This window comes from Malaclemys terrapin, chromosome 1 (genome assembly GCF_027887155.1).
Source record: "Malaclemys terrapin pileata isolate rMalTer1 chromosome 1, rMalTer1.hap1, whole genome shotgun sequence".
Lineage (NCBI taxonomy): Eukaryota > Metazoa > Chordata > Testudines > Emydidae > Malaclemys > Malaclemys terrapin.
The window spans coordinates 138,461,989-138,473,360 of NC_071505.1; the positions used below are offsets into that span (position 1 = coordinate 138,461,989).

Consider the following 11,372-nt stretch of genomic DNA (forward strand, 5'->3'; position numbering starts at 1 on the left):
GATGCAACGTGATTGCAACATGGAGTAACAAGTTCCACTAGTCTCTGCATTGCTCACTTCCTCAAACATATATTCATATACCAGTCCTGGATGGTTGCGGGGTAGGAATAATAACGCATTACTGAGGAGCAATTTTCCTGTTTCAACTATTGGAAACAGTGTGTGAGAGAGAGAGATGCTAATTACATACATGGAAGCACTTCATAGATACCCGTGAGCAGTAATGTAATAGAAATCCAAAGTGGTTATACAAGAGGGAAAACAGCAGGTCATTAAAAGAGGCCTATTAAGTTAAATAGCTGGAGGGACAACTGTAATGTATGCAGGAGGAGAAGCAACAAAACATTCTCTACTATGGTAAAGGAGTTGTGGGGCATTGGCAGAGCTGTAAGGAGAGCCCAGGACTGGAATAGCAGGGGGGCTGCCGGGCAGGACTGAGGGACACTGGCAGAGCTGTGTAAGGCACTCAAGACTTGAATAGTGGAAGTTTCTGCAGGTCAAGACTGTGTGCTTTGGTAGAGCTGGAAAGATGGGGGCCAGGATTGGAATAGCAGATAGTTCTGCATATCAGGACTGAGGTGATCACCAGAGCAAAGGGGGAGGCACCAGCTGAGAAGAAGGGAGCACTGCATATTAAGAGTGAGGTGTGTGTGAAGAAGTTTTTAGGTATGTGAGAAGAAGTTTTCCATAACACATACACACACCGTTCTGCCCATCGTGCGCCAGCAGGCATGTCCCAGGTGCAATGTGCTTTCCATTCTGATTCTGGGCTTCTGGTTAGACTCAGCAGGCCAGAATAGCAAAAGCATAATGATGGGAGGGTGTTGAGGAAGGAGAATAGGAGGGGTCACATCGGAGTAAAGCAGAAGGTGAACAAATGACCTTCAAACTGCACCAGTCTCCCTGGACGAGGGGGAGGGGAGAGAAGTAATTGGGAATGAATAAGGTCAGAGCACCTTCCCTCCACCCCCCATAGAAGAGAGTTCTCCATTCTCAGTTCTTTCAGGATCATGGGTAAATTTTTCTCATTCATTCCCTGAGCTAGATCAGTTGGAAACAACAAAGCTAAGTGACTGGCATCCTCAGTTCTTTTCCTGAAGTGACTGGATGGTGTTTGAGCTCCCTTCTGAAGGGAAAGAAAGAGAGTAACAGAGTGAGACAGACATTGGCAGAAATATATAAAGAGAAAGACAAAGAGAGAAGAAGGCAGACAGAAAACCAGAGTGTGCGTGAGAGGGAAAGACAAACCCCGAAGGGTGCAGAAAGCAGTAGAGTAAGAGGAAGAAAGAAGGAACTCACCCTGGAAAGGGAGTTTCCCTGCTCCTCACCCCACTGTGAGGACTGGCGAGGATGAACTGAAATTAGGAAGGAGGCACTGGCCCTGAGCTACATGGGACAGCAGGGTCAGCTGTTTTTTCTTCATGGGGATCGGTAGCCCGCTTGTGACCCTCTCTGCTCTGGCAAGTCTCTCTTGGGTGAGTCACATCATAGGTTCCTCTTTGGCAGAGTTTGACCTCTGCTGGGGCACTGTATTACATCAGAAAGTTCAAGGAGATTTGAGCCAAAGATAGATTTGAAGTAAGAATTTCCCTGATATTTAAAAGTATTGGGGAAATAAAGTAGGGGCAGAGGAGAATTCAAAGCAGTAAAGAGGATGTTAGGATGTAAAGCAAGTGGGGATAAGTGAAGCAAGAGAATTGGGGGGGGGTAAATAAAATCTACATTGAGGAATGATAGAAAATGGGGTAACTGGAGATCCATCAGTGCAGTGTGGAATTCAGATTTGTAATGGACACAGTAAATAATAGGATATTGAGGGATATATGTTTTTAGAAACAGAGGGGAATTCAGATTTGTCATATAGGATGTAGAAAGCAGGTAGTAGTCTGTTTGTGGAAAGAGAGAATAGAAGAGAATTTAGGGCTATAATGGGGGCGGGGGAAGGTAAAATATAAATTACATGTTTGGATGGGGGAGAGGAGAATTCAGATTTATGATGGTGTGGGTGAGAGGGACAAAAAAGGGTGGGTAACTGTGAATCCATGGGTGGGGACATTAGGATTGGCATTGGGATGAATGAGAGAGATATTGAACATAGGACATCAAGGAGACTGAGTGAGGACAATTCGCCCTGATGGCCTTTTCTCTCCTTGTAGTTTCCCCAAGTAAGATGTGAGGAGGCCTGTGTGAATGCTGAACAGTGAGTATACACATCCTGCATTTTTTTTCAGAAGAGTTTGGGGGGGAGTGACAGACATGGGAGGAATCTCAGCTGATGGCCTTGTCTCTCACCAATAGAGTTTGTTTTAGTTAACAGTGTTGGTAAATCTTGAGCAAGCATTTTCCAGGGCCAGAAAGTTTGTTTGTTAGATTTGAGTGACTAATTCTTAACATACAATTTATTTGCCCTGTCTTTGTGCTTGCAAATTGTCTGCCTTCCCCTCCCCCTCCCCCCCCCCCCCCCCAGGGGTATTGGTTGTTTGAAAACTTTTGCCAAGAAATTTCTGGGATTAATTTTTGTTCTATCACTGTTTTGCAAGCAGTTCATTGTAAGGATTCAATATTCAGAATTCGGGCTATATTAGTTAGTTTTGACAGGACACGTAGATCAAGTGATATTGTTCGTGCTCCTAAAGGGAAGAGTGTAACATTTACTGGGTTTCCAATGCAAATACTCACCAGTAGGAATTTGAATGATTATATCGTAAATTCTGCTGTGGACATTCCTGCTAGGAAGGCTGTTTGCAGGAATATCAACAGAAAGTGAATGCAAAAGAAGTGTGAAAGCAGCCACAGAAAATTTAATATTTTATTTAGAGAAATGTCTTGCAAAACATCTTTGTGATCTGTTTGATCAACTCTACTAATTATAGGTAAAGAAATGTGCACTTCCAAAAAGAGGGTGACAAATTGGGAGAGAAATTCAAAGGAAAAACAACAAAAATAGTGTGGCTGGAAAGGCTGATTTATGAAGAAAAAATAAGGAAGATGCAGACATTAGAACTGTCTACAAGTATCTGAAGGATGTAAACAGAATAACATAGTCAGGAGGGGTGTGTGTGTGTGTGTGTGTGTGTGTGTGTGTGTGAGGAGGAAAACTTGGAGCAAATGGGATGAAGTTGAATAAAAGAGAAAATTTGAGGCTGGCCATTAAGAAAAAAATCCTAATAATGAGATTTATTAGACTGAAGAATAGTCTCCCCAGTGAGAAGTGGTGGAAGCTTCATCATGTGAGTCATTTAAAACTTAGAGTGGAGACCAGTCTCCAATCTTTCATCAGATGGAGTGAAGACGGGAGTTGGCCTGGTAGACAAGATAGGATCAAAAAGGGAATTTCTCCATCCATTATTTCTATGATGCTATGTTGTTAACTCTTTCTTTCACCCTCTTTTTCTCAGCTGCTCAAGCACTGATTGGGTCCGTCTCTGGTACATCTGGTAAGGTTACACTTACATAAATATCATTTGTATTTGTCGCTTAAGTTAGCAAGCAATTGATAGAATTAAATCTGATCCTTTAAGTGACAAAAATCGAACAATTCCTCCATTCTACTCTTTACCTCAGTTCCCTCTAGTGTTATGAAGGATGTATTGCGTTTTCCCATTCCTGCTGGATGCTATTAGTATTAGATAACACATTATCTTCAACAAACATGAACATATCTCTTTCCCTCTTCTCAGTCATGCATTTTTATTAAATGCATTAGTTTTGTTATAAGAAATGTAAGATGTACAACACTCATGATTTCATAGCACAGATGCGCAGCTGAGTGTTTTTTCTAAAAAAGGACTGTCTCTGTAAATGTTAGTAAAATGAGCGTGATCACTTCTTAGAATCCTATGTGACAGACCCAGACTAGTGAGGTACAGGAGTCTGGTAGAGGGCAAATATATTGGTCACTGGATGAGTAGTTTTCTGTTCCCTGAGTGACCAGAGCAGGGGCTGCACTAGAGTAATCAGGAACCTGCTAGAACCAATTAAGACAGGCAGGATAATTAAGACACCTGGAGCCAATTAAGAAACTGCTAGAATCAATCAGGACAGGCTAGCTAATCAGGGCACCTGAGTTTAAAAAGGACCTCACTTCAGTTTGTGGCACGCATGTGAGAAGCTGGGAGCAAGAGGCACAAGGAGCTGAGAGTGAGAAGACATATTGCTGGAAGACTGAGGAGTACAAGCATTATCAAACACCAGGAGAAAGGTCCTGTGGTGAGGATAAAGAAGGTGTTGGGAGGAGGCCATGGGGAAGTAGTCCAGGGAGTTGTAGCTGTCACGCAGCTGTACCAGGAGGCACTCTAGACAGCTGCAGTCCACAGGGCCTTGGGCTGGAACTGGGAATAGAGGGTGGGCCCGGGTTCCCCCCAAACCTCCCAACTCCTGATCAAACACAGGAGGATTTGACCAGGACTGTGGTTTCTACCAGAGGGGAAGGTCTCTAGGCTGTTTCCTGACCCACATGGTGAATCTGTGAGGTGAGCAAATCTGCCAATAAGTGCAGGACCCACCTAGGTAGAGGAGGAACTTTGTCACACCATTCAGTGTGTGTACATAAAAAAGGTATGGCAGTAACTCTGCTTCCTTTCCCTCTACAGGCTGGTGGTGGTGATTGGTGGGCTGCTGCTTCTGTGTGGCCTGGTGTCAGCCTGTGTGAGGTGCTGCTGCCGGCAGGCAGGGGAGGAGTCGGGTTCCCACCCCTATGAGGTCACAGTCATCGCCTTTGATCATGACAACACTCTCCAGAGCACTATCACTTGTGAGTGTGACCATGCAGAAGCCAAGGTAGATGTAGAGAAGGCTGAGAATCCTCGAACATATTCCAGAATCCAGAAACTGAAGGTCTGAAAAATTCAGACCTCTGTGTCCGATGAATTTCAAGGGCTAGATCTTCAGCTAGTTTAAGTCATACAACTGCACTGAGGTAAATAGCGCTACATTGATTTACACCAGCTAAGGAGCTGTCCCCTAAAGTCTAGAACCCATGACATACTTTAAAGTGCCAAATCCTAGAGCCCCAAAAGTTTGAAACTATGGGTTCGGGGATCAGGTCTGGTCTTAGCTGCATATAGATCATCATGTCACTTACTGGGGTAGTAGAGGGAGGTCCTAACAGCTGGTGTATGGGCCAGGTTGCTCTCTGCTGGGGAATGGGGGTATCTGTGAGTTGGGATTGGGGGATTTCATGGGATATATCTGGAAGATCCAGCTAGCTGGGAAGTAGGGAATGAGGGTGGGACACTTCTTTTGGTGGAATGAGGACAGGTCCAGCAGCTGAGAGAAGCTGTGTAGCTGGGAAAAGCTTTGCACAGCAAGTATATTTGTGCTCTCTGTCTGGCTCATGTCTGGTATTTGATGGTTCCAGAGTTAGATTAACCTTTCCCAATCTCATCCCTTTCAGCTCTGCATTCAGTGTTTGGTCCTGCTGCCAGGAGGATACTGGCTGTTGCACGTTCCCACAATACCGTGCTAGGATCACCACCACCTTGTGGATCGGAGACCCCTCCAGTCTATGAGGAGGCCCTACATATGAGCAGGTTCACAGTAGCCCGGACTGGGCAGAGAGTCCCAGACCTAGCCCCAGTGCTAGAGGAAAAGCAACAGGTGTCAGCTGTGAAAGATGATTCACAATAAGACCTCCCCTGATGTGAATGCACCCAATTTCTTTTTCTTTTTTTTTTTTTTACTTGAACAACAATGCAGAGTGCTAATATTCAAGGGGAGAATCCAAAATCTGTTGTAGGTGGGCTCAGGAATACAGTTCAGGTTATTCTCCTCTTTGATCGAATGTCCTGAACAAGGAAAGTAACTCAATTTCCTAATACTTTATGACCCATAATATTTTCATGGATCTCTCTTGATACCTCCTTGGAGTCTTTTATTGTTAATTAGTTATTGCTATTCATTATTATTATTTATTACTCTCATTACACACATCAATAAGATGCCCATCACTGTAGTCTCTAGCACCATAGTTAGTCCTTGCACCAGGGCAGCAGGGTTATTCTGTTGATCCAATCTGCTGGCAGGTGTTAGATGCTGACTGATTCCTGATGGCTCATTGTGGCAGGCGTAGCTTAGTCACTCTAACCTGGCTGTAAGGGAAGTGGGAATGGTTATTTTGTTAGAGGGAGACAGGCATAGGACACAGAGATCTGATGGAAGAACACTAGGAACAGCCAAGATTAGGGAAAGAACTTGAGGTGGAATATGTTTTTTATTATTAATTACCTTATTGATAATGACATGCCACAAGAAAAGGGTGAGTTTAACCTTATACAGTGTTTATATTTTGGAGCAGGGTGGTAACACCATCTGCTTATATAAAGTACATAACTGTGATAATATAACACTATAGATACATGCAGTGCTTTAGAGATCATATTGAAAAACAAGAGGCCCAGTCCTAAATATCTCATTTTTTTTTTTTAGTTCAAATATAAGCTATGTGGGATAACAGATCAGACATGCGAAGGGGCAGAAACATTGCTGGTGAAATAAAGCTCAATTAATGTTTATCTGTGTATTATTACTAGGCTTGGAAGGTTAGATTGTTATCAGCAGATGTGGGTAAACATCAATTTCAACATACACTCACAAATGGACAAAAATATTTCATTGATAATAATCAAAATGTACAGATATGTAAAGTAATAAAAATGCTGCATGAGAACTTAATAGAGTTTGTTTTAAGGGTATTTGTGCGCTTTAATGCCATGTTGACAATTTGTGGTTTAATGGTCATAAACCTTTAACTGTTTTCCCAATGTCTATCAATAAAAAATTCTCTGACCTCCCTCCATTGTCTGATCTCCCCATAATTTCCTGCAATGGTGAAAATTTAAATAGCTAAAAATTAGGGCTGTCAATTAATTGCAGTTAACTCACACGATTAACTCAAAAATGATTAATCGCAGTTTTAATCGCACTGATAAACAATAGAATACCAATTGAAGTATATTAAATATTTTTTGATGTTTTTCTACATTTTTAAATATATTGATTTCAATTACAACAAGGTATACAAAGTTGACAGTGCTCGCTTTATAGTCTTTTTTTATTACAAATATTTGCACTGTAAAAATAGCAAACAAAAGAAATTGTATTTTTCAATTCACCTCATACAAGTACTGTAATGCAATCTCTTTATCATGTAAGTGCAACTTACAAATGAGGATTTTTTTTAATCACATAACTGCACTCAAAAACAAAAGAATGTAAAACTTCAGAACCTACTTCTTGTTCAGCCAATCACTAAGACAAACAAGTTTGTTTACATTTATGGGAGATAAGGCTGTCCGCTTCTTATTTACAATATCACCTGAAAGTGAGAACAGGCATTCGCACGGCACTTTTGGAGTCTGCATTGCACGGTATATATGTGCTAGTTATGCCAAACATTCGTGTACCCCTTCATGCTACAGCCACCATTCCAGAGGACATGCTTCCATGCCGATGATGCTCATTAAAAAAATAATGCATTAATTAAATTTGTGACTGAACTCCTTGGGGGAGAATTGTATATCTCCTACTCTGTTTTACTCACATTCTGTCATATTTCATGTTATAGCAGTCTCAGATGATGATCCAGCACATGTTGTTCATTTTAAGAACACTTTCACTGCAGATTTAACAAAATGCAAAGAAGGTACCAATGTGAGATTTCTAAAGATAGCTATAACACTCAACCAAGGTTAAGAATCTGAAGGTTGGTTTGTGCTCATCTTGTTTATTCTCAAGCCTCCCCAGGAAAAGGGGTGTAGGGCTTGAGGGAATATTAGGGGGCAGTAGGAACTCCAAGTGGTCCTTTCCCTGAGTTTTGTCTAATCACTTGGTCGTGGCAGCGTTACCTAATCCAAGGTACAAGGGAGAATTTGTGCCTTGGGGAGTTTTTAATCTAAACTGTTAGAAATAAGCTTAGGGAGTCTTTCATGTGGATCCCCACATCTGTACCCTAGAGTTCAGAATGGGGAGGGAACCCTGACAACTTGTATTAGGGGAATTGAAAAATACTATTTCTTTTGTTTTTTTACAGTGAAAATATTTGTAATAAAAATATAAAGTGAGCACTGTAGACTTTGTATTCTGTGTTGTAATTGAAATCAATGTTTGAAAATGTAGAAAACATCCACAAATATTTAAATAAATGGTTTTCTATTATTGTTTAATAGTGTGATTAATCACGATTAATTTTGTTAATCGCTTGACAGTCCTAATAAAAATGCCTACAATTAAAAATCATTATCTGCTGAAATTATAAAAAATAAAAATCACATTCTTCCAAGCCTAATTATTATTATTACTAGAGGCGATCAAACTATTCAAGCTGAATAATATTCATCACAAATGTAGGCCATTTTTCAGGTAACAAATCATTTGTGAGCCTTTTCTGATCTGCATAAATATATTAATTATTCATGATTCTTCTTCAAATAGTTTGTATGAATAATTTTCAACCAATGGACAGTCTGCAAACTGCTCCTTGGAATAGTTACTCTTTCTGGTGTCTGATTGATCACCTAAGTTACATGGTATTGTTTTTGCTCACTAACTGGATGGTGAAAAAATGTTAGACATAATGGCAAATGGCAAATAATAGTGATGAATTAATGACACATTTATGGTGTGAATATTCAGACAAATAAATATTCACCTGCCCAGCTATATAAATGGAGCCCCTGTAAACTTAGCTTCTGATCACCTCATAATTTTTAATGTATTTATCCTCAGAACATCCCTGTGAGGCAGTGCTATTATCCCCATTGTACAGATGGGGAGTGGAGTCATAAGAGACTTAAGTAACCTGCTCAAGGTCACACAGCAAATCTGTGATAGAGCATGGAGCTGAATCAGCATCCCAACTTACCAGGTGAAATCCTTTTCAGATCCATGAACATTTTTCTTGAATTATCCACTGTCCAACTGTTTGCCACTAGTGAATGCTAAGACCCTATGTGTAGCAACATACCAATGACTCATGAATATATTTGCAGATCTGTTTTTCCACTATTCAAATTATTATTAATTATTATTTGTGTAGCCTTGATAAATCTATTCTAGTTGCTGATCTTTAACATCCACTCAAGACCCAATGAATCCATTATATTGTTTCCTAGAGATTTCAGGTTTACTGAATAATAAAGGCTAGGAACCCAGAGACGTTAGAATGTTGACTCTGGATACAACTCTGCCAAGTGCACAAAGTTCCAGGAATCCTTGAAGATCTTTTCCATTTGGAACATACCATTCCTTTACTTGCTCCACCCCTTTTCTGGCTCTGAATAGAACAGCCTACTTCTTTACATTTATGTGGGTTTATGTGAGCATACATTGACACTAGATGTCAGTCTTGCTCCACTTTGCAGGAATGGTATCAGAGCATGTTGTAATGTCTATGTAAATCATAGAAATGCAGGGCGGGAAGGGCTATTGAGATGTTATCTAGTCCAGGCCTCCACACTGATATAGGGTTAAGTAAACCTAGATTATCCATAACAGGGATTTATCATTCCACAACCTTCCTTGGAAGCCTGTTCCAGAGTTCAACTATTCTTATAATTAGAAAGTTTTTTCTACTATGTAACCTAATCTCTCTTGCTCCAGTTTCTTGTCCTACTTTTAATGGACATGGAGAACAATAATCACCATCCTTTTCTTTAACATATTTGAAGACTGTTATCAGGTCGCCCCTCAGTCTTCTCTCCCAACCCTCATCTACTCAGCTAGTAACCCTATTAGAGAAGGAAATGGTTTGGAATGATTTGTTCTTGACAAATCCATGTTGTCTATTATAGTCCTATTATCTTCCAAGTGCTTACAAGCTGATTATTTAGTAGTTTCATAAATTCCAAGGCCAGAAGGGACCATTATGATCATCTAGTCTGATGTCCTGTGTAACACAAACCATAGAATTTCCCCAAAATAACTCGTAGAGCAGATATTTAAAAAAAAAATCCAATATTGATTTAAACATTGCCAACGATGGAGAACCCTTGACAAATTGTTCCAATGGCTAATTACTCTCACTGTACAAAATGTATTCCTTATTTCCAGTCTGAATTTGTCCAGCTTCAACTTTCATCCATTGATTGGATCATGTTATATCTGTCTCTGTTAGACTGAAGAGCCCATTATTACATAGTTTTCTCATTGTGGGTACTTATAAACTGTAATCAAGTTACCCTTTAACCTTCTCTTTATCCATCAAAACTCAAAATCTTTTTCAGAATCACTGCTTCCCAGGATAAAGTTCCCCGTCTTCTAAGTATGGCCTACATTCTTTGATACTAGATGTATCTACTGTATTTATGTTTAGCTGTATTAAAGCATATATTGTTTGCTTGCACTCAGTTTAACAAGTGATCCAGATTGGTCTAGTTCAGTGACCTGTCCTCTTCATTATTTACCAGTCCCCCAATTTTTGTGTCACCTGCAAACTAAATATCTTTAACCTGTTCTTTCCCTATTCTGGCTTGTGTTCCTTCCTCCGTATCGTTAATTTTAATTGTGTTAAGTATCTGGTCACAATTAACCATTTTAGCACTCAATAGCACTGTGATTTTTGGTTCAGTATGTTTTCATGGGATGAGGGGGAAATTAACCTCACCTGTCATAGGGCTATGTCCTACTACTGTTCTTTGACTTCAGGTGGAAAACTTCAGAAATAATAATTAGACATCTCATAATGGACCATCTATTCAGGGCTCACCAGGACAAGACAGAACAGCATGCTGCTATTTCAGACACTTTGAAATGTGTTCAACCATTGAAAATAGCACATGAAAGAAAAGGTGTGTGGAGTAATGCTAGTGACTGAGTAGGGGATGCTTTTCTCTCTGAGTCATTACTGACCTCAATGTCCCAGCATGGTACTAGGGGGCACTGTTCTCCAAGGAGTAGTGTGAGTGACCCAGCAGGGGTTACATTGGTCTTTGAATCTATACTGACCGTAATATCTCAACCTGGTACTAGAGAGCACTATGATTCTAGAAGTTGTCTCCCTCACATAAGACTTAAAAATGAGAGCCTAGTCAGTAAAGATCCAGTAGGAATAGTAATCCCTAGCTCTTACATAACACTTTTCACCAGGAGACCACAAAGCATCATACACAGGGAGGTTAGCATCATTATTCCCATTTTACAGAGGGGGAAACTAAGGCAATGAGATGGAAAGTGATTTGCCCAATGTCATCCAGCAGCAGAGCTGACATTAGAACCTAGGTCTCCTGAGTCCTACTTCTCAGCTCCATCTTTTAGGCCTCACTGCCTCCCTTTATGAAAGAATAGGAATAATAATTCCAATGACTGGACCTAATACCTGTTTATTATAAATAATTACTTTTAGGCTCCCCCAATTCTTCCAGAAGATTCTAAGGGAA

The 11,372-nt window shown here is 40.4% G+C and overlaps 1 protein-coding gene across 1 annotated transcript; it reads left to right on the forward strand.

Annotated features, from left to right (window-relative positions):
• The first annotated feature begins 841 nt into the window (after positions 1 to 841).
• On the forward strand, positions 842 to 6,791 carry TMEM52B (transmembrane protein 52B). Its single transcript, XM_054016355.1, has 5 exons — positions 842 to 1,475; positions 2,157 to 2,200; positions 3,399 to 3,437; positions 4,593 to 4,753; positions 5,396 to 6,791. The coding sequence occupies exons 1-5, from the start codon at positions 1,422 to 1,424 to the stop codon at positions 5,626 to 5,628; spliced, it is 531 nt and encodes a 176-aa protein (XP_053872330.1). The 5' UTR covers positions 842 to 1,421; the 3' UTR covers positions 5,629 to 6,791.
• Positions 6,792 to 11,372: the final 4,581 nt, after the last annotated feature.

What these genes read in the sequence shown, in the direction of transcription:
- TMEM52B (XM_054016355.1), top strand. Translation starts at nt 1,422, where the DNA reads ATGGGGATCGGTAGCCCGCTTGTGACCCTCTCTGCTCTGGCAAGTCTC. An exon ending in GCCTGTGTGAATGCTGAACA is followed by an intron (nt 2,201 to 3,398) that starts GTGAGTATACAC and finishes TCTTTTTCTCAG; the next exon opens with CTGCTCAAGCACTGATTGGG. An exon ending in TCTCCAGAGCACTATCACTT is followed by an intron (nt 4,754 to 5,395) that starts GTGAGTGTGACC and finishes CATCCCTTTCAG; the next exon opens with CTCTGCATTCAGTGTTTGGT.